At 45.5% G+C, this 26,895-nt stretch overlaps 1 protein-coding gene across 7 annotated transcripts in view; it reads left to right on the top strand.

Moving 5' to 3' along the window:
* The window catches only part of IRF2 (interferon regulatory factor 2), a 43,342-nt gene that overhangs the window by 11,677 nt on the left and 4,770 nt on the right, over positions 1-26,895 (top strand). For 3 of the 7 annotated variants that reach the window (XM_040604200.1, XM_040604377.1, XM_040604292.1), the window contains exons 2-8: positions 6,395-6,527; positions 7,452-7,559; positions 12,907-13,006; positions 13,613-13,789; positions 15,812-15,858; positions 19,746-19,857; positions 23,406-23,570. In XM_040604200.1, the coding sequence (XP_040460134.1) occupies positions 7,473-7,559; positions 12,907-13,006; positions 13,613-13,789; positions 15,812-15,858; positions 19,746-19,857; positions 23,406-23,570 (688 nt within the window). In that variant the 5' untranslated portion in view covers positions 6,395-6,527; positions 7,452-7,472. The other 4 variants (XM_040604459.1, XM_040604620.1, XM_040604117.1 and 1 more) reach the window with 4 other exon arrangements.

The raw sequence follows: 26,895 nt of genomic DNA, 5'->3' as shown, positions 1-26,895 counted from the left end.
TGTCACACAGCAGCCTCGGTTCCCAGGTGTTTCACCACCCCACCAAGCTTTCCCCTTACGAGCCATTGTGCTGTGTTTGGTTTAGGAACCTGGGGAAGCAGCTGAAGTATTGCTTCTTGGTTGCCTGTACAGGTTCTTCCTGATGACCAGGCCATTCCTTACGCTAGTTCGCCCAGGACCTGCGCCCTCCTGCCTTGCCTGCTCTCCAGTTCTTGGCTTTCCATCCTGTTTTGATGGAGTTTGCTCCTTCCTGCAGGCACCTGAGCAAATAAGATACCACCTGTCCAGCCCGCGGTGAATTATTTTTCTTGGTGATGGACAGGAAGGATATAGCGTGCTCATGGTGCCTTTGTTGCTGCCACCAAAGTGTTAGGAATGAGCAGGAAAAATACTACCATTGCTGCAGCGTGGAGCAAGTGTTATAGCCAGCACAGGAGCTGGATCTGCGCAGCAGCCAGCCATGGGGTATGCTTGAAGGGAGTGCAAGGCAAGAGATGCTTAGTGATAAGCAAATCCACCAGCAGAGTTGCAACGTTTCCCCCATCCCTCCCTGTTCAACAGAGCATCACTGACAGAGTATTCTTAGGGAACAAAAGAGGCACCGTTACATGCAATTAAAAGACCAGAGAGGGTGGGTTTTGCTGTCTAACTGTATGTAAATCCAGAAAGTCTCTTACAGGATTTTATGTGTTGCCTTGCTTCCTATCTGTTTTCAGAGACAAGAGCCTCAGGGTTTTATTTTGAACTCTTAACACTTGCACCTCTGAAAACGGCAATGCCCGCTTTTCCTCGTTTACTAATTCTACTTTAATTACATGTTTTGCCCTTGGTTCCAAAAAAGATACAGGTTATTTGCATGATTTGGGATTATCAGGAAGAAGGCATGTGAATTGTGCTTCTGCAGCATCAGTGGTGAGATTCTCCTTCCCGTGGATGGGAAGCACACCAGGCAGAGGTCTGTCTCCCTGCGGGCTGCACGGTTTTCAGGTGTCCAAAATCAGAGCAGCTGAGTAAAGTGCAGTTCAGTTTGTCAGCGTTTAGCGGTCAATCTCGCATTTCTGAAGTATTTCTGAGCAGGCGAGGCCAACAGGTTTCCTTACCCAGGGAAAGTCTCTATCCCTCTTGATGAGTTTGACTTCTGAGCAGGGCTTTGCTCGGAGTATGTACAGTTCAACCTTTGAAAGGGGCATCCACAGTGGAATAGTTGAAAAAGGTGGTCCTATATGCAAAATCCTATATGAAGGCAGAGTGCGAGCTGTGACCAAGGGACAGAATTTTGCTCCAAATACTGTTCCTTAAAAAAAAGATCATGTTTCCTTGTATCCTGGAGCAGTCTCGGATCAGGGACAAATACAGAACCCAGTTCTCTGAATCCTAAAATTAGCGTATGGTCTCATTTCAGCATATGTGTTTGGTCACACAGGGTGACTGATGCATTTCTGAACTGCAGCAGCATTAGCAAACAAAGGGAATACTTAAAAAAGTTTTATCAGCAAAGCACAAGTACAAGATGACTTTTTTTAAAAAAAAAATTGTCAGTTCTGTATTTGCGGAGAAAAGAGAAATAGAGACCATGCAATGTTCTGCACGTGTCCTTGGGGAAACATGTTTTTTCACAGCTCTGGGGAAAGGCTGTGGCTTACTTCGCAAATGCACCTCCAAGTATCTTATCCCACCTTACCTTCTCACAACCATTACTGGTATTTCCATAGGCTGGCAAATCTTTTAACTGGCTACTTTTTGATGGGAAAAGATTTGCTTTTTCAGGTTGTTTTTTTTACTTCCATATATTTTTAAAAAAAATATCAATGGGCATAGAGTACCGCGTGTTTTTGGGATAACCTTTGTGCCTTTTCAGTTATCCAGACCCTGTCAGAGGGAGTGAAACTGAAGGGAAGAGAACATCTTGTACCGCTCAGATTTAATGCCTGCCGTGCCATTGCTTTCACTTTCTGTCTACAGCTGCCGTAATTCTAGTGAAGGGCTCTTCATTCTCAAAGGTAAAACTTTCTGTATGGCAGGAGTGTTACCTCTGTCAGGGAGAAACCGTAAGTCAGACTTACTAGAATGTTTTAGTGGAGAATAGGGAGGAATGCAAGCTCTTTTCATGCAGTGGAAATATTTGTATGTATATATGGATTACAGCCATCACGTCTTTTCTAATGTCTCTTTTAAAGACGGACAGCTCTTGAAAGTAGCTACTGCTTTTCTAATACCTCTTTAGAAATGAGTGCTGTGAGTTTCCTTCTGAAGGGTCTTGCGTAAAGAATCGTAGAAAAATATATCTGTGAAGAAGTGTGGAGTTGAAATTCAGTATGGTTTATTGCGTCTTAAGTACGCTGCGGTGACGGCTACCTGCTCAGTGCGCTTTGTGTGACTCCTAAAGATGTTGCTATGCCCGTGCTTCCTTGCCTTACGCCGTCGTGACTCGTCTTTCAGCCGTGTCTATCGTGGGAAGCCGGCTCGCATGCTTCCCTCCAGGCTGCTGGTATGGTTTCCTTGTGGAAAGCTCACTTTGAATTGCACGTGTGGTAGCAGGAGCGGTGTTACTGTAGCCTCCTCGCGGTCTCCGTGTTCCTGGCCAGGTCAGGCTGTCCCCGGCTCCAGCAGACCCCCAGCCGTCTGCCCTCTGCCTCACTCTTCTTCCGAGGCGCAGCTGCAGGACTAGGACCGTGCCTAGCTGGCGGGGGGGTAGCTTCCACCGTGGTTTTGGGGTATCTGGTTGCCAAAAAAAAAGGCTGAACGGACTGCAGGACCAGCAGGAATAGTACAGCGAATAAAGCTTGGAAGAAGGTCAAAATAATCCCTCCATATGCGGGCCATGCTCCTTGCACGGGGCTCGGCTCCTCGCAGCCCCCCGTGGCCTCCCCCTCCAGGAAAGTCCTGCTGAGTTGGGGTTAGCGTCTCTCAGGCTCAGTGCTGCTTTGGGAATAATTCTATTGATGTTTTAATGTCTGTTGATAACATTTAAGCTCCCACCACTGAAAAGGCAACTACCTCTGACTACAGTGCCCTTTAAGAGGGAGGCAGGTGATAAAAATGGAGCAAGAAAAGGGAAACGATATTCATGGGGCTGCCACCCTTAAGACATTTGTAGGAGGTGTGGTTAATTTTTTTTCTTTTTTTTTTTTATTGGAGATTGGCTGTCTTGTTAAGAATGGCAAGTGCTCATAAAATAAATTCCTGGCAGGTAGCCCTACTTCCATGCCTAAATGGGCTCCTCTTTTCTTGTTGGGCAGAAAAATGCTTTCTTAGGTCCCATCTGCATTAGCAGTTGACTGTGTTTCTTGGCAATTTGTCTTCCCTTCCCCCACCATGGGACAGTGATAAACCAGTAGAAAAAACAAACAGGAATTATTTTCAACATAATGCCAGAAAATTTGACTCCAGTGTGGGGCTCTGGGAGTTTTAAGCTTTTTCCCCTGCTTCCCCCAAAGAGATGCTGGGGGTCAGTACTGCCCCAAGTTTGAAGCTGTGGTCTAAAAGCATGAGGGCTTCATTAGCAGTTTTGGATTAAGAGGTTCCTCCCTGTCCTCCCCAGATGCTCCTTTCCCACTTCCATGCTGGAGTGCCAATCCTGTCTCGGTTGCACTGTCACGCGAGTCTTTGAGCAGGATGAGAACCATGGTCTGGGTTCAAACAGACAAAAAAGGCCTCACAGAAAGAGATGTTGCTTGTAAACCTGCAAAGTTCCTGGTCTTGTTCACAAATCTGCCCATACAAAGAGGCGTGTTACCGTGCAACAAAATTGGGATGGGATCGAAGGGTGATGGAGTGTTGGAGGGTGAGGTGCTCCTTTGCCACTGGTGGAGTTGGAGCTGCTCCCTCCCCCTGCAGCCCCAGCTACCCCCGCTCCTCTCCCTTGGCCTTCTCCAGGGTCTCTCCAAGGTGGGGGAAGATGGTGCCAAGTGACCCATGGCAGGCGTTAAACCATTTTTCTCCTGGTTAACCCAGGCGTGAAGGTTCAGGCTGGCAAAGGTAAGGGGCTTTGGAGAGGTTTGCTTAGGCTGGTGGGTGGGTACCCACAGCTCAGGAGCTCACAGTGGCGGGTTCTGAAAATACTGGTAGAAATCCACTTGTCCTGATACAAAAAATACAGATAACTGCACATAGCTGCTTCTACGTGTGTAAATGTGCAGGGGAGGCACAATGTTAGCATTGACCAGGAATAGGAGATAGGTGCGTAGGTGCTCCCGGTTTTACAGCCTGCTTCAGATTATAAATGTTGATGTTCTGTTCTCCTCAAAAGTATCGACTGTTTCTGCTTTTTCCTTTCTGCTGGGTAAACACTGGAGAGGGGCTGGAGTGAAGGAACTTGGCGTGCCGGCTGTTTTGTATGGCTCACCTTAGTTTCTGGCTTTGCAGGTTTGTTTTATCATTAATGTATTCTGATGGAGGGTGAAGCTGGCTTGATGTTAGGTGATGGCCCCGGAAGCTCTACATGCCTTTGCTGCCTCTTTCGGATAATTTCAAAGGTCTTTCCAAACTTGAATGACTCTTAATGGCAGAAGGTGGTTGTTCCTCTGCTCGTTGATAGCTGGACTTCACATTCGCCCGGTAAGAGAGTGCACCCCTTAACCCTGCTTAGGGACAGATGGAGGCTACTTTTAAGGCACTGCTGAAGTTGTTTCTTTCTGTACAAATAGATCATGCATTTGAGAGCTCTGGAGGGGAGATGTGGCACCGTCATTTCCCATAGGCAATTACTCAGTAGAGGTGACTTGGTATTTTCATCACAAGGACGTTGCTGACGTGCAGCTGCCAAAAAGGCCACCGCATTTTAGCACTGCTATGGTCAGTGCTGTCCTGAGGCAGACGGGTCTGGGGTTGTCTTCTGAAGACATCGGGCTTTATGTTTGGCAGCATGTGCTCTAAGAGGAGCGTGGGGTGTGTTTTGATGAGCAGAAGCATGCTGTGCTTCTGTCCCCCTGTGAAAGACATTCCTCCAGAAGACGTTCACCATTCCCTCCAACCTGACATCATTACACATTCTTTTTTAGCTGGGTTTGGTTTTACTTTCAGATAAACAGATCTGGGGAGCCGTTCCTCCCTTCTCGCAAGCCAAACCTCTTTTCTGATTACCTTGGATTAATTTGCCTTGGAGTAGGTGACAGATGTGACGGTGTGTGCTGACAGCTGCAGGTGCTAATCCTAGAGGAGTCCCAGGGTGCAGAAAAGGAGATGAGCATCACGGCATCTGCAGGGGAGCAGCTGGGGAAGCCCCTGGGGACGTGGGAGGAAGAGACGACTGGTTCGACTGTGCCATTTTGGGCAAGACCAGCTTCCTTGCAGTAGCAATGTTGGCAGCTTTCTCGTCTCCTGAAATGCTTTGCTTTTGCACAAAGGCAGCTTCTGTTTCTTCCGTGTTGCCTGTCCCAAGTGGGATTTGTTGCCGCTGCCTTCAAGATGACTTTTTCTGCGTTCTAATTTGTTCATTCAGATGGGCTTGGAATTTGTCTTAGGGGCTCATTACTCAGAAGACAAGTCCCACTGCTAAATGGGAGCACTCACTGAATGCTGAAGATGATGCACAGTGTTTCCAGGAATTGTCTCAAAGTGCATGCATACTTAAAGATATCTTACAAAGAAATGCGTCTCAGATGATCATTGCATCTGCTTGTTTCTTCCTTGACAGACACATAAAAATTTTGCTCATGGTTTTAGTACTTCGCCATTTGCATTTTTCAGCTTTGACCCAATGTTTAGCAGCAGAAGACAGTATAGCTCTCCCGTACACACTCTGCAGCCTGGAGGAGGATCATTGGTGCTAAGCGGTGGGGGCTGCAGCAGCATGGCTGGCTGCTTGCCACCATCCTGGGGGCCAAAAAAGCTGCACCCGCATCGCTCTTGCCCAGAAAACAGCTTCCCTCTTGCACAGAGGGCGGATTTGCACAAGGGCTTGGCCGCTGTCGGGTTCTGGGTTGTCTGTTTTTCGTGTCTGACCTGAACCTGAAAGGGAGCTGAGCAGTTGCAACCATTTTCTGAGCTATTTTAGAAATTTGTAGTTACTGGAAAATGCTGCGGCTGAAGCACAAGTGACCAGCTCCACACAGTAGTAAATAAAATGCCAATATGTTTGCAAAGAGATTAAGTGTGAGCACGGCTGCTGGTACATTCCCTGAACACATCAAAGAGCCTTATTGTTGCACTCAGGTTTTAATTCCTTATTAGTTTCAGGAAATACATGTCCTCAGAGCAATGAGAGGAAACTTTGAACGTTTTTCTTCCTCTTGTGCTGGGTGTGGGCTTGGTACTGCCTAATTGTTAGTCTGTCCGATGCCTGTACTCCCATAGGAAGCAAGAACAAACCCATTTACATTTGTGGCATTGCTTTGTGCTTTCAAATATGTGGCCTACTCATTTTTTTCTTTTTTCTTTTTTTTTTTTTTTGAAGATCAAAGGTGGCAAGAATAGCGGAGCAGAGAATTTAAGAATGATGCAGAGAACACAGATGTGAAGAACAAAGGGGAGAGGAAGGAGCTGAGCCCGGTGCAGAGGGGGAGCGGAGGAGAAGAAGCAGCCTAAATGCAAGTACTTGAACATGGAGATGATGGGTTGCAGGCTGCTTAGCAGGAGTTTGATGTGGTGCTTTAATCTGCATCTAGTGCCGGTTGGCATTTTCAGAGCGGTGCCTAAGATCGATTAATGTTTTTGAAATTTTCTGCCTCAGGTTCAAGACTTTGGACTCATGTCAATAATTTACAGCTCAAAACAGGGAAGTGGCATCAGGGTCACGTGTGTGGGGGTGAGAGAGAGAGAAGAAAAGAAGTCAGTTTGAGTCTTAACTGAATAATATAATGTGGTGTGGTGCAGCTGAGGGGAAGGCACTCACTTTCTAGCTAAGTAGTATCGAAATGTGAAATAGCAGCTAAAAAACCAGTGACTGGGTTGGGCAGAGAAACCTGGAGGGAGGGGGTCAAACCAAAGTGGTCTGATAAATTGCTGTGATGTGAAATGTATTTTTCATAATTTTAGTCAAGTGTATGGGACAGAAACAGCCATTTGAAAGCACTCTCGTTAGCAGGTGCATCATTTTAGCTAGTACAGTGATCGATGCCTCCTGCATGTGAATTTTTTTGGTCACATTTTTTTTTCTTGGCAAAAAAAGGTCTTCTGCAAATGCAGGTACGTGGGCCAAAAAGAGTGTAATTGTTTTTCTTTGCGGCCTCTGGTATCCCGCCTGTATCAGCAGACAAACTTATGCCAATATGATGTGTCTTCTTCAGGGGAAGGTTTTCCTAATCCAGGTGTACCAGAAGAGTGTTTTCTGCCACAGAGAAGGCTTTATTGTCTCAGGTGCTCTTAAGGGAGACTCCTGCACAGATCCAAAGTCACTATAATATTTATAATTGTTCAGTAAGTGTGTAATAAGTCTGTACTGTGCAGAGACAGGGTTGCTGCCTGGGAGTTCTGCCTGGAAAACAAGTAACCTTGTCCCTCGTTCCCTGCAGCTCCTTCCCGGGTGGGTGACAATGCCTGTCGAAAGGATGCGGATGCGCCCCTGGCTGGAAGATCAGATCAACTCCAACAGGATACCGGGGCTGAAATGGCTGAATAAGGTAAGGGGGGTGCATGTGAGTGCATGTGTTTGTGTGCTGAACAGGGACTGTATGGCAGTGCCTGAGGTTTGGGTAGGTAAATCGGCTCATTCCTGGTTTTCAAAGGGGTGACATGGGGAGGAAGGGCAAAGCTGTATGCTTCCTGCTGAACCTGTTCCTCCAGCCTCCCCTGCCAGATCTGAGGCACCCTGCTTTGGCCTGCTGGATTTGTGGCTCCTTTGAAAGCATTTTCCAAGTCTTTGTTGTTGGAGCGAGCATTTATGGAGACTCAGCTAGGTTTTTGTTTTTAATCTGGGAACAGATTGCTCACCAGGTAGCCTTGGAGGGATGTGAGCAAAATGCTCTCCTGAGGTGGAAGGCTATATTCTATATTAGGCTCTGAGTTGAAGCAACAATCTTCTGTTTCAGACTCGTGTGACTTCTCTGATACTTCTCAACCTGGGAGAAAACTGGGTAACCTTTCCCCTGCCAGACCCAAACCTAATACTCCTGGTGCTGAGCTCTTACTGAGAGCATTTAGACATTTTGAGATCACAAGCGTAGGCTCCAAAATATCGGTGCCCAATGTGAATTTTTATTCAATGGCTCAATAAAACCACAGAGCATATTGGAGAATTTGAACAGTAATAAACCCTGGAAGTATTGCGTGCATTCTGTGTTACGCAGGAGAGTAACTCACCACACTGAGAAGCATGAAGCAGTTTTGGCTGCAGAGGCTGCTTCGTTATCAAAATGGGTAGAAATGCACAAAATCTGGAGTAGAAACATAAGATCTGCCACTCTGGTTAAGACACTAACCTGGTTAGTCTACTGTCCTCTCTGTAGTAGTAGTTGTGGTGCTCAGGTGTTCATTTTCAGAGCTGAAGAGTGGCAGTTGAGATTACGAATTTTTATTTCGGCTTTCAAAGCTAGAAATACACGTGACTACAAAATGATCAGGAGCCCTTTAAATTTCAGCTACAAATTTTGTCTCTCAGGAACTTCCTGCATCAGTGACTCTCACATGCTGTGGCTGGGTAAATAAATATTGCTTTATCCATTCCCTAGTTAGCTGCCCTGTGAATTTGAGTAGGTCCTTGTTCTTGCATAATGGGGTCACAGCTGACGAGGAGGAAGAGACCAGTTTTTACTGTTGCCTTTGGAATTTGAGTCTCCCTGTTCAGGTCCCTATGGATTCTTCTTCTTGAGTATCTCTACTTCGGTGTGGGGTCTCTCCTGCTGAACAGTCCACCTCTGCTGTCGTTTGCTGGGCATTCCTGCCCAATCCCGAAATAATACCTCTGCCCTTAGTAGGGCACAGTATTTCAGATTTGAGCAGATCACTCTTAAATATAATGTCATCTCTAGGTGATGTTCATATAACCTTTTTCAGTACACCCCAGGAATGTACTTGCCTCCTTTGCTCTGCAGCGTGAAAATGCTGCCGTGGTGCTAAAGTTGAGCTGACCAGCCTGTAAAGGCGGTTTGCAAGGCATGTCGTGGTGTTTAATGTTTGCAGCCCTGATTGTGTTGTTGCAGCAGTTTCTGCTTTGTGCTTCTGGCATAAACTGTTTGCATGCAAGTGTCAGTGGGAGATTTTGTCCTTAGTTAGCATATTCTATATTGACCAAGACTTGTCTCACAAATACAGTATGTTGAAATGTATTTTTTTTTAAAAAAAAAAACAAAGCCCTGGCTCCTACCAGAAAGAGGATACCGGGCTAAGTGGCCTGCCTGGAGGTTTATTAAACCGATTCCCCAGTTCTACCCTCCGATTTGGCATTGTTCTGAGTTGCCTTTACTGTGCTCAACAAGTTAATTGCACTTCTGAGCATTTCTGTTTAAACACTTTTAAACATTCATCCCAACAATGAATCATTAAACCAAAAATATTTCTATTTTTACTGTAAATCCTGACCATAAACAAAGCCATGCATGGAATCAATGATACAGTGTCATGTGTATCACAGCCTGTTCTGTACCCACAGAATCAACTCTAGAGGCTGTAGGATTTGGGGATTTATATGTTTTAGCCAGAGTTTGGCAAAGGACAGTTTACAGTACAGAAAAGAAGGTGGGGAAGATTAGCAAGAGAACAGCACTTGTGTGTGTGCACAGCTTTTAAGGAAATAAAATTCAAATACTAAAGAAACAATTACCATTCTGGGTTTGTCATTGGCTGTCTTTTCTTGGGAAATTTTTCCAGACCGAGGAAGGAATTAAGCCTCTCTTGGTTAAAAATGACAAATCAGGTACAGCTGATTTACTTAATCACTTTCCCTACTGTCAGTTGATCACTTTGTATCTCCTGCTTTGTGTTCCCCTCCAGAACAGACCCCTCTCTATAGGACCTAAACAATAAATACTTGTGTACCTCCCTGGTGAAAATGTTATCCTGCTGAGTGGCATGAAGGAGGAAGGGAATTTCTTTACCTTCCCAGAGAGACAAAACTGGGAGGTGTGGAGAAAATTACGTAGTTCAGTAGAGGACAGAGGTGGTGTGAGGAGGGGGATAATGAGAGGTCAGTGTCCCTCATGGATCTGGAAGAGGAAATTAGAGTGGAAACATTCAGAGTAGCTGTAACAGGAGTTGAGAGGCAGCTTGCTGCTTTGATGGATGCTTGGAGTATTACCCTCCAGATGGTTGCCACTATTTAAAATTTGTCCTATGACTTTCAGGCTAGTATGTGATCTCATGCTCATTCACCTGCTTGGAGCATTTTGATATGCAAGGGCTGCAGCGTTTGATACTATTTTCCTCTTCCTGCCTATTTCTAAGAATGTGACACTTTCTCCCTTTTGATGTACCCACTGGAGTTTGCAGGAATTCCTGTTACGCTGCAAGAGTTTTTGTGGGTTGTGCTTTTCACTTCAGGTGAGACTATTTTCTTAATAGAAACACATGAGCCTTTGCCAATTAAGGTCATTATTAGGAAGCATCAACTGAAGAAGGATATCGGTAAATGTTTGATAGCGTGTGAAATAAAAAGTTAGCGTTTAAATAGAAAGCAGGTAAACTAGAGCAGAACACACAACCAGATGGTATTTCTGCAGTCAGCAGTCTTGCGGGATTTCAGAGAAGAGGAGATCATTTTATATACCTATATAGAAATTAGAGACTTTCTCACCAACGTGATAGTTGGTGAGAAAGTCTTTAGTTTCTATATAGGTATATAAAATTATAATACACATGAATTCTATGATTTTGATATTTATATTACGATTTGCTCTAAGTCCATGTACTTTTAAGACATCTGGGATTGGGAAGAACTTTCTGAAATGACCAGAAACACTGTAATGAACACTGGAACTGCTGTTGAGAGTGCCCTGGCACCTTCTTTTGAAGCAGTGAATACAGTTGATGATGACAGGATGCTATGCTGTGAGTCTTGTTTGGTCTGCTAGTTCCTAAGGAACTTCTTGAATTTTCATACAGAATATGAAATCCATGGTATAATCTCCATAGCATTGTGTAGCATTGTACAAACCTCTCCCCATCACAAAGCATGAGAAGACTTTTTCATCTGGTCAATTCTTAAAGTTCTTGTTGATGGAAGTGGTTTTCTATGGAAGTGTTTTTTCTGTGCTCATTACAGTCGAGGGGAGAGTAAAGGCAAGGAAGCTTACTCTAGCTCTGATGAATGCGGTAGTGCTGTGGACCACAGGATGGTGGGGCTGAGGCTTTCTTTAGACCAATTCTGCTTGGGGAAGAGAAGAGCTGTATAGACGGGGAAGAGTAAGGAGGCAAAAGGCACGTGAGGGAAGTGATGGGAATAGATTTAGAGGAAGAAGTGAGAGTGTGAGGGCTTGAAGGGGAATGAGGAATGTGTTGAGTCTGTGCTTTCACCAAATTGAAGAAAAGATGAAGGCAAGCAAGAAGGGAAGAATGCAGTTCTGAACATGTGACTGTACATGAGAGAAGACAACAAACGAGTTGAAGGACAATACAAAACACAGGCTCAAAAAAAGAAAAGATCACATGGAAAGGAAGGGAAATAAACCTAACCTTGACATTAGTGAAATATTAACCAGACACACAAGGAAGAAAAGTGGTTGTTGGAGGAAGGGGAAAGGGCAAAGGATTCATCTCACCCGACCACAGACATCTACGGTGTAGTTGTTTAAATGAGAGCTGCCTGTCTGGAGTTGTTTGTAGTCAGTGGAGAGAAATAGGCTCTTTTAGGCTGCAATTCCGTTGGTGTAGCTCAAGTGGCCACCTCAGAGAGAGGGTGCATTTTGCCCTGGAAGTGCTTTTCTCTTCACAGACTGAGAAGTGGATTTAAACCTGTAGTGGCAGGTTTTACAGCGCAAGATGTCTGCATGTGAAGCCAGATAAGATGTATTCTCCCCAATAGGGGAGAAAAAAACCAAGTGATGTGAAGCACACTCCTTCTGTATGGCTTTGCAGAAAGGGTCCTGAAGCAACCCTATAGGTCAGCACACAGGAATTCGTTCCCGTAAAAAACAATAAAATTAAAGCACATCTGACCCAGCATCCATCTGGCCCAGTATCCTGCGTGCTGAGTGCTTGTGGAAGGAGTGTAGGAAACACGCTGTTCAAGCTCTGAAAGCCATTGGGCTCCCAGAGCTGGAGCTGCATCCCAGAGCTATCATCTTTAAGAGTTACCAGTATACCACCTTCCAGGAGTTTTTCTGATTCCTTTGGAAATCAGTTTATACTTCCACCACATAAGGCATGCCCTGGTTTAACTACGTGTTGTGTGCCGAAAAAAAAAATAATTATAAAAGCGCCTTTGTCTGGATTGCTTTAAATGCACTTCCCTTTGGCCTAAAGTTTCTGAACTAAAATAGGTTCAGTTATTTTCAGTGCCACCCCTTCACATGGGTGTCTTGTATTTTTTTATCCCTGCTGGAGAGTTGTCTACAGTTGATAGATTCATATGTCTGTTCGCTTGGCATATAAATGAGAGAGACCTTTCCTTCACCGTGCTAGTATTTTACTGGCTGAATTCTAAATCCCTTGAATTTGCTCTGTTCCTATGGCTGTTTAGTTTCATATCTAATTTTTCTAATCATAAAAAGTGTCTGTGCTGCCAAAATTAGCCTTCATTTGAATGTTTAGAAATGGGTAGCTGTGCATGTTTTATCCATGTGTCAGCTTGAAAAGCTGCCAGGCTTATCATCCGTGGAGGGGCTTCTGAGTATTTCATACACTTAGGGCTGTATTCTGCTTTCGGGGCCACCAGTGGATATTTTCCTATTGAGTTCAGTGACAGTGGCACTGGGTTAGAAGGAAGCAAAACACTTGCAGATGCTGGAACTGTGCTTTGAAATGAGTGACTTAAAGCCATCAGAAGATCCCTCAAGTCAATCAGTGTTGGCATTTCCTGTTTGTTTTCCCTTCCAGGAGAAGAAGATTTTTCAGATTCCCTGGATGCATGCCGCAAGACACGGGTGGGATGTTGAAAAAGATGCTCCCTTATTTAGAAACTGGGCAATTCACACAGGTATTGGAACTCTCTTTCTGCAGGACAGATTTTCACATCGTTTTCCCTTTTAAAGTTAACATTTTCCTTCTTTCCTGTCTTTGCTTTTACTAACAGAGAGGGTGAATTTAAGCTTGTAGCCTTGTGGGAGGCTAAGTGCTTTTCTCAAGGCCAGCGATACTCTCCAGCTTTATTGAAGTGCCGTAACTGATTTGCATTGAGGAGCACGGTAAAACCTGATTGATTTAAACATTAACAAGATTGGTTTCAGAATTGTCAAGAGTAGAGCACACAGCATTTTTTAGACTTGGGCCTTAGGCTTTCTATGCCTTTCTGTGGATTTGAGCCAGACACAATAAAGGTAAACGCTGTGCAAGCTTTCCCACATTGTTGTGGAGTCACATCTGATCTGCAGTGCCCTGGGTCTTTCTTGAGCAGAAACCGTTCATCGTGTTCTAGAAATGTGTATGGGAATGAGATCACAGCACTCTTGCAGCCTCAGCTATTGTTTGAATGCTTTTCTTGAGAACCGAAGGCTGATACCTTGAAGTTAACCTGCGCTGTTATTAATTTGCCTTAGGTTTTCAGTTGCGTGTCATGTGTGCCTAACTTTCTTTTCTTGCTTAGGAAAATACCAGTCAGGAGTAGATAAACCCGATCCAAAGACATGGAAGGCAAACTTCCGTTGTGCTATGAACTCCCTGCCTGACATAGAAGAAGTGAAGGACAAAAGTATAAAAAAAGGAAACAATGCCTTCAGGGTGTACCGGATGCTGCCGTTATCTGAAAGACCTTCCAAAAAAGGTAGAGGGGAGAGTTTGTCAGCATGAAAGTGGTGTTGGGGGCATCGTTATTATTTTGGGGGTCTGCAAAACACGCCAATTCTGCTGCTGCTGTGAAGCTGGATTTTTTTATCCAGATGTTCCCCAGAACTTACGAACAGCTGGATGAAAAATGGGCTACGTTCAGTTCAGGGAACAAGCCACTTGGAGAGAGGATCGTTGAGATGTGATACCCCCAAGCTGATGATGTGTGTAAGAGTTGTGTTAAAGCCAATGGAGTTGTGTTCGGATGCTAGTCCCAGGCCTCCATCAGTCAAGGAAGATGATTAGGGGGATACTAGGGATCAGTGTGCTTAACTCAGTAGAGCTCATTCAGAATCCAGTGGCAAATGTTTTGGTATCTTTTTTCAAGCAAGGGTAGAAATAAACAGACGGTTTGTTTTGCTGAGTGGGAGCAGTACACTTTCTGCACAGAACATGAAACCGTGAAACCACTTTGTTAGTTACGTAGCTACACTAGGCCACGAAAAGAAAGCCCCCACAGCATGATAATGGTGAAATGGGAAACTATGTTTGCATCCCCAGGTTTAGAGATAGGTCTCCCACCTGCCAGGAGAGCACCTAACCACCAGGTCAATCTCATGAGTATTTGGTTTCTTATGGAATAGAAACATTCACTTCTTCATGGCCTGTTGGGTTCCTTATGGCTTTGTTCTTGGTTTTTGGAGTAGAACGATGGCTTCTTTAGTCCTCTGGCATCCTCTGGCGTCTAGGATATTTGGACAAAAAGTTAACATGCAAACCAAGCACACGGTGTTCCTCTAAAATCCAGTTCAGTTCACCTGTAGCTCAGCTTGCTATTTTCTTAAATTGAGAAGTGAAAGGCACGTCTTCGGTTTAAGGTCAGTGTGGCTGGAAATGACGAGCTCTGGCATTCTGGGGGCAGAATCAGACTGCCAAAGGGAGATCGTTCTAGAAAATGTAGCGCAGTTGCTTTGGAACTGTTTCCAGTCTCTTGTCAATGGTGTGTTTTGTATGTTCCTATTTCCCTGAACCATAACCTGTCCCATTGCGGTAGGTTCCTCTCGTAGCTGAAAGAACTAGAAAAGTTTGTCGTGAAAGTTGAGATTCCGGGGATGGAGGCTGTAGCAGGAGAGGATTCAGCAGCAAGTCCTATGTGACAAAATAAAACTGACATATTTTGGACCCTGTTTGTTCTCGCGTGCCCTTTCTGTGTGGCACATGGTGAGATTTATGTACGAGTGAGCACAGGTGAATTTGCCTGCAGACATTCTGATTCTCAGTGCTGCCTTGTAGTAGGGGGAGGAGAAATTCCTGGGACACGTCCGTGCAAACAGTGGGGTTAGAGCTGAGCTTGCACCAGCCGGCGCGAGCTTCCACAGCAGGGGCTCGTCAGGTCAGAGCAGGGGCTGCAACACTGGGGTCTGCCAAGGCACACCGCGTTTTGGGAGGGTCAGATGCTGTGTGGTTTGCTGGATTCTCAAGTCCAGCATGATTGCATAAACCACTTTTGCGTGAATTATAATATATGTCATCGTCATCCCCAGGTTGCAGTTATTTACAAAAACATTTGTTCAAGTTTATTGTGACCTCTTTTCACATTAAGTCGACAATCTCCCTGTTCCTATAGCTACAGTGAGAGTGTCATAAAAGTGATGTTTGTTTTTTTTTCTCCTTTAAGAGTATTTTCCTCCCCCTTGCTTCTTTTTTTAACAGGCCTTGTTCCTTAGTTTGTCACTCTTCCATGTTTTTCACCTTAATTTTTTGACTGCAGTTGCTTTACTCAGTCCCATTGTGGTTCTTTTTTGTAGCCCTTTAAAAAATGAAACACAAGGTGAATTTTTGACTGCCCAGGCCATAAGGGGAGTTTAAAATTAAGCAAAATGCGTTCTTCCTTTCCTAGGAGGTGCTGCCATTTTGAGGCATGTTCTGGGGCTGTTTGTTGGTGATTGCTTATAGAAAGTGTAAAAGGATAACTTGCGGCACGCAGGACTTTAAGAAATCTTCCTTCTTATTGTTGCAGGAAAAAAAACGAAATCTGAGAAGGATGACAAATTGAAACAAATTAAGGTAAGAAGTGGGTGTTTAATAGTGCAAGAGCTTGTGAAAACAAACTGTTGCAAATTTTTGTAATAGCCCCAATAGTATATTGTGGTGGCTATTTGCAGATCTCTCATGCTTGTGGTTTGGTTAAGTAGCTACAGTTACATGGGATGTTTGGTTTCTTTTTTGAAAACGTGAAGGCTGTTAGAGCTGTGACTGACGTCACCAGTTGACACAGCCCTTGTGTTACAATGCCTGGAGGTTGGAAAACTGGCAGCCTCGGCAATACATTTGCCATTTGTTTGTCTGTGTAAGTAGAAATGCAGTAATTATGGAAGGAATGCTTCTGAACAATAGAGCTACTTTTTGGAGCAGTTCTGTGAGTAAGACGTTGGAAATTCATTTTTGTTTAGGCAATAGGCAAGGGGGACAAGTTCTGTCAGAGCTGCACCTTTTGTCAGTTGCAAGACCTGAGTTGTGAAACTCCTCCATCGCTGCCTGAGATTTCTGCTTGTTCAGAGCACAGACCCAGGCTGACGTTAGCTTTCCGTGCAAGGCATGGTTTTACCTAGCTTTTGCCAAGAGCCTCTGCAAGGTGGTCAGCTCACACCGGCAGGATTTGGTCTGCCTTTGATTTTTTTCACAAATTGCCAAGGTTTCTGACTTGCAGCCTTCAGTAAAGTTGATGTTCTTGGGTTGCAGGTATCAGCCATGCCTGCAGCAGAAGGGCAGCTCGGTCCCCTGCTGCTCACTGGTGAAGGGCTGAGCCACCCCCACCTGGGCGCAGGTGCTGCACCCGCTGGCCAGGAGATGCTCTGGGCCACGTGAGCCCGGAGGCCTGGGAGAGCTCCACTGAAATGGGGTTTGGTGGGCAGACGCTGTCCTGGTGGTTGTGACGTGTGGAGTTGCGTATCAGAGCGCTGCGATTTTCGAATTGTCTTAAAGGAACCACTTTTTAATCAACCTATCTGGATCGTGCAGCCAGTGTGCTTGTTGTAACGTGACTCTGACGGTAGCCAGTGTTCAGAGGGAACCAGTGACCTCCTTTGGTCAGAGCAGAGCAGCATCTTATGCCTGCCAAGCTGGTGGCAGCGCTTGGCCATTCCCCTACTTCATAATCTTTCTTTTAGTCAATATATTGAACGCCTGAAAGGCTGGAGAGGTGCTTGAACAATCTTGGCCCCTCCATTAAGATTAATCTCACAAATAGTTGTTGCTGAGGGAGTCCCGGTGATGCCTGGCAGATGAGTAAGTACGTTGGGAGTAGGTGCTGGTGGGGTGATGCTTGCAGCTTTTGGGACAAACTTTCCTCCAGCTCGGTGGCCCTGAGCTGCACAGAAGTGTTAGGCCGGGTGAGGCAGGAGCAGTGGGCTGAGCTGTCTGTGCCTCCAGCACATACACCTACCAGCGTCCCTACTACGAGCGTTCTGTGCTCGCCAGCCACCAGCTATGGTGTGGCCACTTAGCTCTTGTAGGCTTTGAGCTGGAGCCAGGCAATATTCCTGTCTGTCCCCCCTTATTCTGACAAATGTGTTAGACGGGCTGTCCTCCAGGTATTCCTAGATTTTAAAACAGATGCTCCTTCCATGCTCTGCTGCTGTTAGACTGACTATTGAATGTTGAAGGCTATAATAGCAGAGAAGGGTGGTGGATGAATTAATGCAAATGCACATTTCTCGGCACTGAAAGCTGCTTATAATTGCTTTGCTCGGCGATGAGAATTCCTGGGATCTGAGTTGCATGGTTTGCATTCAGTGCCTCGCAGTTAGCCTGAAAATTTCTCTTTAGTGGAGGTGAGTGGGAGGCTGCTCCGTGATCTGCCTGGTAGCTGCAATGGGGTAACAGCAGCAGAGGGAGAAGCTGTGGACCCAAGTGCAGGTCTGCGAGGGGATTTCAGCACAGCAGGAGTCTCGCATTGAGCTGCCCGCCGTTGCCACTGCTGGACCCTGTGGGCACCCACCGTGGGTGGGGGTGAAGAGCCCTGCCAGACCTTGCTGAGCTTGAGCAGGTTGCTCAGGGCACTCACTGCGTGTCCCGGTGGATTTGGGAGACTTCAGCAAATCCCTGCTCCATGTTAGGCAAGGGTAGGCTGTGAGCAGGCCTTCCATCTTGCAGGTAGGTCTCCTACTACTGGACTTTTGGGTAAACAGGGTCTTTCCACTAAAAAAAGAGTTCTCAGCAATGGGAATAAGCCGTAAGTGTCTGAGTAGCCCAAATAAAAATAGGCTTTTTCCTTTGAAGCAAAGGATTGAACTGCCTGCCTGAGGCTTCATTTCTACATTATGCTAAATGTATCCTTTTGACTGTGCATGCAGCTCCCTGTTGAGACTTTTTAAAAACCTAAGTGACACCTTGCATTTAGCGTTGGCTAGATGTCTGGACTGAAGATTTAGGTGATTTAACACCAGCTGCGCCAGTGTCTGAGTCCCCTTGCGGGTCTGGCACCATCACCCAAGTTCCCAGATGCGTGTTTGTTTCTGCAGCTTGAAAAGGAGCTTCTCTGTACCAAAGCCTCAGTAAAGCTGAGCGAGGTGCTGCGTGTGCAGAGGTCCCACGAGGACTGCGGTGTTTGCTGGGGCATTGAGCAACACCAGGGGCTCAGGGCTTCGGTGTACAGCCCCAACCTGTCTCTGCAGTCATGATCCTCAGCGGACCATCAGCAGCTAATTTTATCTTTTTTGGCTCTCCAGGTCTTTGACCTCCGGGTTGAAACAACCCGTGCAGCTCATCAAAGACCTAATTTCCATTAACATTAACTTTGCACCCTTCTGATGGGCAGAGGGGCCTCGGGGGCAGGGCGCGTGTCTGTTTTGCTTAATGGCTGGGAAGGTGCAGGCTTGTGTCAAAGCGACAGCTCTTTCTTAAGAGGATCGCGATACAGCGTGTGGGATCCTGGAAAGGACCTGTTGCACTGTCCCCAGTTTTTTGTCTCCGTGATACCAGTTCGTTCAGTTTGTACCGTGAAGGGCTGGCCCCACAAGTCTTGAGGCTTACCTTTACCCTGCCCTTGCCAAAATGCTTTCGAGCAGTGAAAATGAGCTTTTGCACCTCTCTGCTGCAGATGTCTCTGGTTAGCAGTGAGGTAGAACTTGCCTTGCAGGGCTGGCACGGCCAGCCCGGAGTAAGAGCAGAGGACTTTAGACTTTGTAACTGATAATAACCCTGTAAGGGAGCCAGTACCAGGGAGGAGGTTGGACCTGTCGATAATCCTTTAAATGTGTTTATAGCTTTTTTTAAAGAAATCCTGAGCTTACGGAATTAAACTTTTTGGTGTCTATTCTGAAGGGAGGTTTTTAGGTTCCCACTTGAGTGTGCCAGACCTACAGAGGTGTATCTTGCCTACGTAGAACGGGTGGTGTTTTCCCAAAGCTCTTGCCCTGTGGTAATGTTTATGATGTGATCTAAAAATCTGTATGTAGTGTAAACACTTCGGTTTGGTTTCGGGCTTGCTGCAGAGAAAAATTAAAGCTAGATTTTAGTAATTGCTGTACAGAAGCTAAGGCTTCCTTTCAGAGCGTGCTAAGAGATACAGCGTGTTTGGAAGGCAATGAGGGTGAATATTAAGTAGACTACCGTTCTAAAGCAAGGTTTCTTCCTTGTTTGTTCCAAATGTTAATCTCCTGTAGTAAATAGCACACTAATTTCTCGCTCTCTGAAGTCTCACTCGAAATGGAAAATAAAAAAATAGCTTTCGTTTCAAAGCAGGTTTGGAAATGGAGTAGACTAGCTTCTTCTCAGAGAACCAAAATACTTGTTCAAAGTATTCAGTTCCAAGACCGTGTCTAGCAGAGAGCAGGGAGTATATGGCAGGCAGAAGTGATACAATTTGTTACCATCTCAGAACAAAAAGATGAACTGAGTCCAGCCTCCTAAAATAAATCAAACCTGACCCAACTGTACTGTTTTCATTCTAGCAAGAGCCAGTTGAATCATCTTTTGGAATTAATGGGCTAAATGATGTCACTTCTGACTATTTCCTGTCCTCCAGTATAAAAAATGAAGTTGACAGTACAGTGAACTTTGTAGGTAAGTACTCCTATGCTTTTCTTATATGCTAAGCGTACAGGTGACTTCGAAAACCTTTTGACTGTGTCAAACTCAGCTTTCCATCATCATTCTGTGCTTGGGAGATCACCACGGTTGCAGGCAGGTTGACCCATTTTTCACTAGCCCAAGCCACATGAGGTCCTGGTTGCAGGTCAGCCCCACCACCTCGCAGAGACACGTGAGCAGCACTGTGGCGGTGTGGTGGTTCCCTTGAGAGTAAAGCACTTGCAGACGTGCCCAGGTGGCTTTTCCTGACATGAACTTACTCCACAGGGTAGTCCTCAGCTATGAAGAGACTGTAGCCAGTGTGATGTGGGAGTTAAACTGCAGCCGGATGAGTTTCCCATTGCTCAAAGCAGAGGCTGATGCAGCATACTGTTTTACTTGGGACTTCAAACCTGCAGATGAAATGGAGGAACTTGATTCTTTTTACTGGTGTCTCAGTAGCAGAGTTAGTTCTTAACATCACTGAGCTAACAAGGACCTGCAAAGACTGCATTTAGAAACTGGTATATTAAGAATTAGGTGTCATCTCAGCACGTGAATAATTGGTTCTCAGTGGAATAATTGGGCTGGGTTTTGACAGCTCTTTTTTGGCTGAGGTTGTCATTGCAGCGAGGGCTCCTAGAAATGCGACCCATATACCATTTTGTCTAGAATTATACTTTTGTATGTGACAAGTCTTTGAAAGGTATGTTGGTCTTCTGCTTGGAGAGATGGCAGAAATTATGTGCAGTGAGTGTTTTCGATCCCCATTTCTTAGGCTGCAGGGCTTTGCATAGTCTTTCCCCCTCAAGTACTTCTGTGGCTGAGGACCTTGTGAGTAGTTTTCTTCTCTATGGCAGTTCATTTAATCAAGTTTTGCTTTGTAAGAGTGTCAGAACGTGATTGATGCTCCTATGGTTACAGAGAGTTTTATAACTTGAAGGCATAGCACTGCAGTGCTGTCAGTGCTTCCTATTTACTGACTGACTCATAACCAAATCTGAAACACCCCAAGGCCAATATGCAGTTCCAGGGAAGAAGCTTTATACACCTTTGCTTTATTTTGCATTCTTAAAGTCAAATAGAGATCAATTAACAGCAGTCTTTGGAATGTACTTGGTGTTCCCCAAAATCCACTAACATCAGAGAGAGTCGTTTTGCTGCAGACGTCTCAGTTCTCTACAGTACAGTGTTATCCTGAACTCCTGTTTGATTTTATGATGAAGGCGTGTTGCACCTTAGATCTCAGTAATTCACAGGACAGGACCCATAGTGGCAACATCTAAGAATGGTCAAAGGTCCGCTGTGGAAATCAAGCAAGAGGTTCAGAGGGACAGAACTGAATTTGCACCTTAAGGGCTTTCATTTTTCTGTGGACTCAGAACCCGTTTTCAGAGGTAGGACAGCAAGGCTTGGGTGGGTAACTTCATCCAGTGTTGTTTAATTAATGGCTCGTGAAGCGTGCTGCTTATCCAGACTGGAAAGAGAAATCCTTATTTAGGACTGCAAGCAGGATTTTAATGTAAACAGGGGGAAAAGGGCGAAATAGATCTGCTCTACAGAAAGGAGGGAAGTCAGCTGGAGGGGTTGAAAGACAAACAGCACCTGCAGTGTTTCTGACATACATGAAGCTCACGGGAACTTGTGGCATCTTGCCCAAGAGAGCAGTAATTTTTGCTGTGCAAGTTCTCTCTCAGGGGTGGGTAAGAATTCATCAGGTATTGAGGAGAAAGATAAAACAGTGCAGATGGCCTGCTCATACACTGACAAGGTTGCACAATGTTGGTTTCTCCCAGATAAAAATTAACTCTGTGTGCATGTGCTCTTGCCTCCCGTACTCCACTCGGTAAAAAGTTGGCTGTTTCACAACCAGGAAAGGTGAAACACAATGGAGGTTAAATATCTGGAACAAAATCGTAGTAATTGTAGTGATTCAACTCAGAATAAAAACCCCAAACTATCCAGTATGTATCTAATTTTCTTTATGCTGGGAATTGTCTCATAAAATACACATCTAGGTTTGGGGGATTTTCCAGTGATTACCTGGCACTTCACAAAGCAAAATGATACGCAGCTTTTCCCTGGGAGAAAAACCCGTCGCTTTTCTTTTTCAAAGAGTCCTGTTCTAGCCTTGTCTGAACACAGAAGGCAGGAACGGATTGTGTGTATACACATGTGCATTCATATATATTTATCTTGGTTCGTTCAGGAATAGATACTATCTTTAGCTTTTTTAAAAATTAATAATCAGAGTACTTAAGTCTCTTAACAGAAGAATTTCAAGATCTACTGTGTTTCATTGCCTACATGTTTTTCCCATGATGGGTCTAGAAAATGTGCTGTCTGAATTTCTAAGAACGCAGCACCACGTTTGTACAGAATTTGTCTGTATGAAGATCGTTCCTTTTGAAGCTTTATGTTCCAGTGAAAGAATATCTATAGTCCTTCCCTTTCTCTTGGACATCTGTGGGTTCAGGTTAGCCATGCTTCTGAGACGGCTCTAACCCCGTGTGCTCTTCTGATCTAGCTAGTGGCTTTCAGCTTCACGCTGGATTAATGCAGTTGTCATGTGTTCATACTGCTGAGATTGACAGGGGAGTTGTACAGGACAGAGGGATTTGTCTAAAGCAGCTCCGAGAAGTGAGATTCTGGCTTTCACCATACTTTTGTTTTGCTCAGTAGCTTCGTGGTACCTCGTTTTATTGCCCTGTTTCAGAAGGGTGTTGTGTAGCACAGATGCCTGCAAAGCATTTCAGGACACTTGCAGAGCATCCATGGTGCCTTCGTTTCGTAGAAATAAATAATGTTCCTTTGGCATTAAATATCACGTACCTGGGGGAATAGGAAAACCCTCTGGTAATAACGAGCCAGACTGTAGCTTTCTGTCACAGACCACGGGAGCTCCAGACTACAGGTGCAACTCTTGTTTTTCAACATACCATCACTGGCATTGCAAGGATCAGTGAGAATAAACGTCTAACTGGAGAAGTAATTTTCACAAATTCATGTCATGTATACATCAAGAATCCCACCATGTTTTACATGACCATATTTATGACGTGGCCGTATTTTTGCATGCCAGTTCTGGTCTTCTGGTGCATAATTTACATGAGAGCATCCAGAGGCTGGGGAATGTTGGTAGCTTGCTCGGTGAGGACGCTTTCCCAGGTTAGGAGAGATCACTGTGGTACATATGTCCTGGTGAGACCATGTTTCTGGGTGGAGGAGGAGTGTAGCCGTAGTCTTGCCTGGGAAAGCCTTTGGACAGGTGGTGGGTCAAGGAGGGCTCAAGGATGTTACGTGTGAGAGCCAGGGGAGAGGTGGGCACTTTCAGTCATCACAAGTGGGGGAAAAAACATCTCTGAAGGTGATGGAAACTAAATAAATTGCACAGTTTTCCTTTCGAAGTCCCATTGAAAGCAGGTGGTGGGCATGGAAAAAAGTGCCAAGATAGTACTGGCGCAGCCTCCAAGGACAGGCTTTCAGAGACCCAGTGGGGTTGCGGTGTTACGAGTAATCCATTCTTTATTTCTAACCCCAAGTTGTAGGACAGCCGCACCTTGACGGCAGCAGCGAGGAGCAGGTGATAGTTGCCAATCCGCCTGATGTTTGCCAGGTAGTGGAGGTGACAACAGAAAGTGATGAGCAGCCCCTCAACATGAGCCAGCTGTACCCCCTACAGATCTCCCCTGTCTCGTCCTATGCAGGTAAGTATCCTGGCATTTCTTTACACTCATTTTTTGGGGGGGAAAGTTTGGAAGGCAGTGGGAGAAAGGGGACTCTTACAGGGTGGCTGGCGACAATCCAGAAATGACTGTTTGGCTGCCTTCTGCGTTTTTAATGAAACTCAAAAACTTGCAGTCCTCCATTCATTTCACCTTGGGAAACAACTTGGCAGATCCGAGGTTGGAAATGTAAGCCGCAGATTTTAGCCTGTGACTAGTGGAAAAAGAACCTCTTTAGATGTAACGCAGAGAAGTCTTTTCGTCTTTCGTTAGAGGGGCTTTTTCAGTGGTACAATACACCTCTGAAATACGGTGTGTTGTCCTTGCCCTCTGACTTAGTAAAGATAAAAGGTCCCTGCTATGTTTCCTCAGTGCCTAGCGCAGTGGGCACGGAGTGCCAGGGGCTGCGCTAACGGTGTAGAATGCAGACGTGAAGCTGAGAGCCCTGGGGGAGTGAATCTGCCTTGTTACAAATAGCCTGCAGACGAGAACAGCCATGTAGTAACCGGTAACAAGTGGTCCTGCAAGCAGCAGAGCTGCAGACATCTGGCTTCCAATGTGTGCCTTCCGTCTGGATTCTCTGATATCCAGAAAGGGCGAGATAACAAGCTTTTCCCCAAGTCAGGGTGCTAATGGTTTCGCTTTTTTCTCTGGCCGCTTATTTTTGTAAAACTGGTAGGAAGTTAAGAGTCTTTGCACTCATTTATCCCTTGAATATTCAAGTCTGACAATATGGTCAGAAGTCGTTAGGGAGAAAAGACGCAAATGCAGATGTGGGCACACTGTATGCTCACTGCAACTAGATAAGCCTTATTTCTGTAGGAAGCAGGGCAAAGCCACATTTGAAAGTAGAAAAAGTTTCAGATCCAACCTGTCCTTCCTTTTTTAACATGTTGCTAACTTGCAAGCCTCAGGAGACTGGGTAGAAACACAAATGTCATCTTTTTAGGCAAACTGAGGCATTAGTTGATCCCCAAGCAATTTTATTATTTTAAACATGGTTTTGTCTTTGACTCATTAGACTGAAATTACTTCCAGACACACACGTTTTTATAAAATATGTATTTAGTAAATTTTATCTTTGGGTCTGGGTGAATAGCATGATGTTCATTTGAATAGCCTCCAGCGTTAGTCTCACAGATGTTGATAAACGATGATGCTTTCCACTGTGTTTGGTCTGTAACGGCCAAAGCATTTAGAAGGGTTTTGCAAAGCATAAGGCAGGGGGACGAGGGTGCTTTAACTTATTAGCAGCTGGGAGATGGGACCTTTGAAACATTTGTCCTCTTTCCAAACGCTTCTTGCAAAACTTTTCCCATCTATGTGAACATGACAATGATGCTTTCTTTAAAGCCTCAGCTACAGGATCTAAGTTGTTGGAACGCAAACAAAAGTCACTGTCTTGGTCTGGAAGTCATGGTGGTTGCTTGGGCTGGGACAATACAAAGGGGTGGTCTGGTGACAGGAGAACCACTCTGACACGAGCAATTCGTGAGCTACCTCCCTTAAAGTTAGTGCAACAAGCCTGCATAAGGAAATAAGGCATGACTGGAGTACTTCTGCTACCCCCTTACGTTGTCTTAGTATCCTGGTGGCCTTCAGCTGTCTTAACTTAAACCAGGACCTGCTAGTCCATAACTCAGATGACGCAGAGATGATTTCATGCCTTTGAATGCATCCCAAGGAAGCTCTTGATGATCGTGGTTACTTTAGCTAGAGGTCAGCAAGAAGTGGAGTACTGCAAGGGCCTGTCCTGGGACAAGTCCTATTTAATGTGCCAATGAGCAGAAGTGTTGGAATCCGCAGTCGCAAAGTATACAGGTGACACAAGGTGGGGGACACCAGCTGATCTGCTTGAGGGCAGGGCACCGTCCGGAGACGCCCGGAGAGGCTGCAGGAATGGGCCAGCAGGAACCTTAAAAAAAATTCGGCGAATACAGATGCCAAGCCCTGTGCCTGGGAAAGAGGAGCCCCCTGCGGCGTTGGAAGCTGGGGCTGGTGGGACGGGGAGCAGCTCTGCAGAAAGGTGGGTGGGCAGTCAGCTGAACATGAGACAGCAGAGCACCCTGGGCGCAGAGAAGGCTTTCAGCAGCATGGCCAGTAGGTCTAGGGAGGTGATTATCCCCCTCTTCTCAGCACTAGTTATACTACTTCTGGAGTGTTGGGTCCAGTCTTCTGAGTTCCCTCAGTCCAAGAAAGATGCAAACAAATGGGAGCCAAGCACAGGGAAGGGCTACCAGGATGGTCAAGGGCTGGAGGTCTCACTCTGTGAGGAGAAACTGAGGGACCAGGGCTTGTTCAGCCTGGAGAAGAGATGGTTTGGAGGACCTTATAGCAGCCTGCCCCTGCATGCAGGGATGTTACTGGGAAGGCAGAGCCAGGCTCTTCCCAGTGGTGTGTGGCAGGAGGGTGGGTAACCGTAGGCATAAATTGAAACAAGAGAACTTGGTCCAGCTGGATATAAGAAAAACATGTCACCTTTTGCACCACAAGGACAGTCAGGCAGTGGAGCAGGGTGCCCAGAAACCTTTCACTGTCTCCATCCTCAAATGTTTTCAAGACCTGACTCAGACCCTGAGTAACCTGATGAAGTCCTGTAGCTGGCCTGGCTTTGAGCACGAGGTTGGGCTGTAGACCTCCTGAGGTTCCTTCTAGCCCGAATTGTTCTATGAACCTCTTTTTTTGGGTTTTTTTTGTGTTTGGTTTTTTTTTTTTTTAAAAGCATGGATTTGCCCTTGAGGCAGGAGTGAGGACAGGGGTCTGTGTTTTGTTAGAACCCTGAAACTTGTAGGACATTCTTGTGACTAATCGTGCCTTTGCCTTGCTCCACGCAGACCTGGACAGGAGAGCCACAGGAGCCCTGGCTCGGTGCTCATGGGTTTGCTGGGTAGAGCTGTCAGCTCTGTCAGGTGCTACCACTCACTGAATGGCAGGAAAGAATACGACCGTAGCAGCTGTGTGGGAACAGTTAGTTTAGTTTTTCTGTAACAAAAACAAAAAGTAGCCTGAAGGTATCAGCTGTCCTACATAAATCTGTTTTATTTCAAAAACACCTCTAGTTCCTTTCTGAGGTTACTCAGGCAAATGATGTGAGTGGCCTTTGTGAGTTTTCTCATATTTCCACTGACATCTATGAAATCCTTTTTTTTTTTTTTTTTTCGGTACCAAGGCTGTTGTCAGCCTCCTCTTGTGTTTGACAGTGATTCAAATAACCTTCTTGATTGAAATAACCTCTCTAACTTTCCATGCCTGAGTGGCTAGCTTTCCTGGCTTTGCTAACTATAGTGCTATCTCTTGCTCAGCATTT

Source organism: Falco naumanni, chromosome 1 (genome assembly GCF_017639655.2).
Source record: "Falco naumanni isolate bFalNau1 chromosome 1, bFalNau1.pat, whole genome shotgun sequence".
In the NCBI taxonomy this organism is placed as follows: domain Eukaryota; kingdom Metazoa; phylum Chordata; class Aves; order Falconiformes; family Falconidae; genus Falco; species Falco naumanni.
The sequence above is the reverse complement of the archived record's forward strand: the minus strand, read 5'-3'. Positions and strand labels throughout refer to the sequence as shown.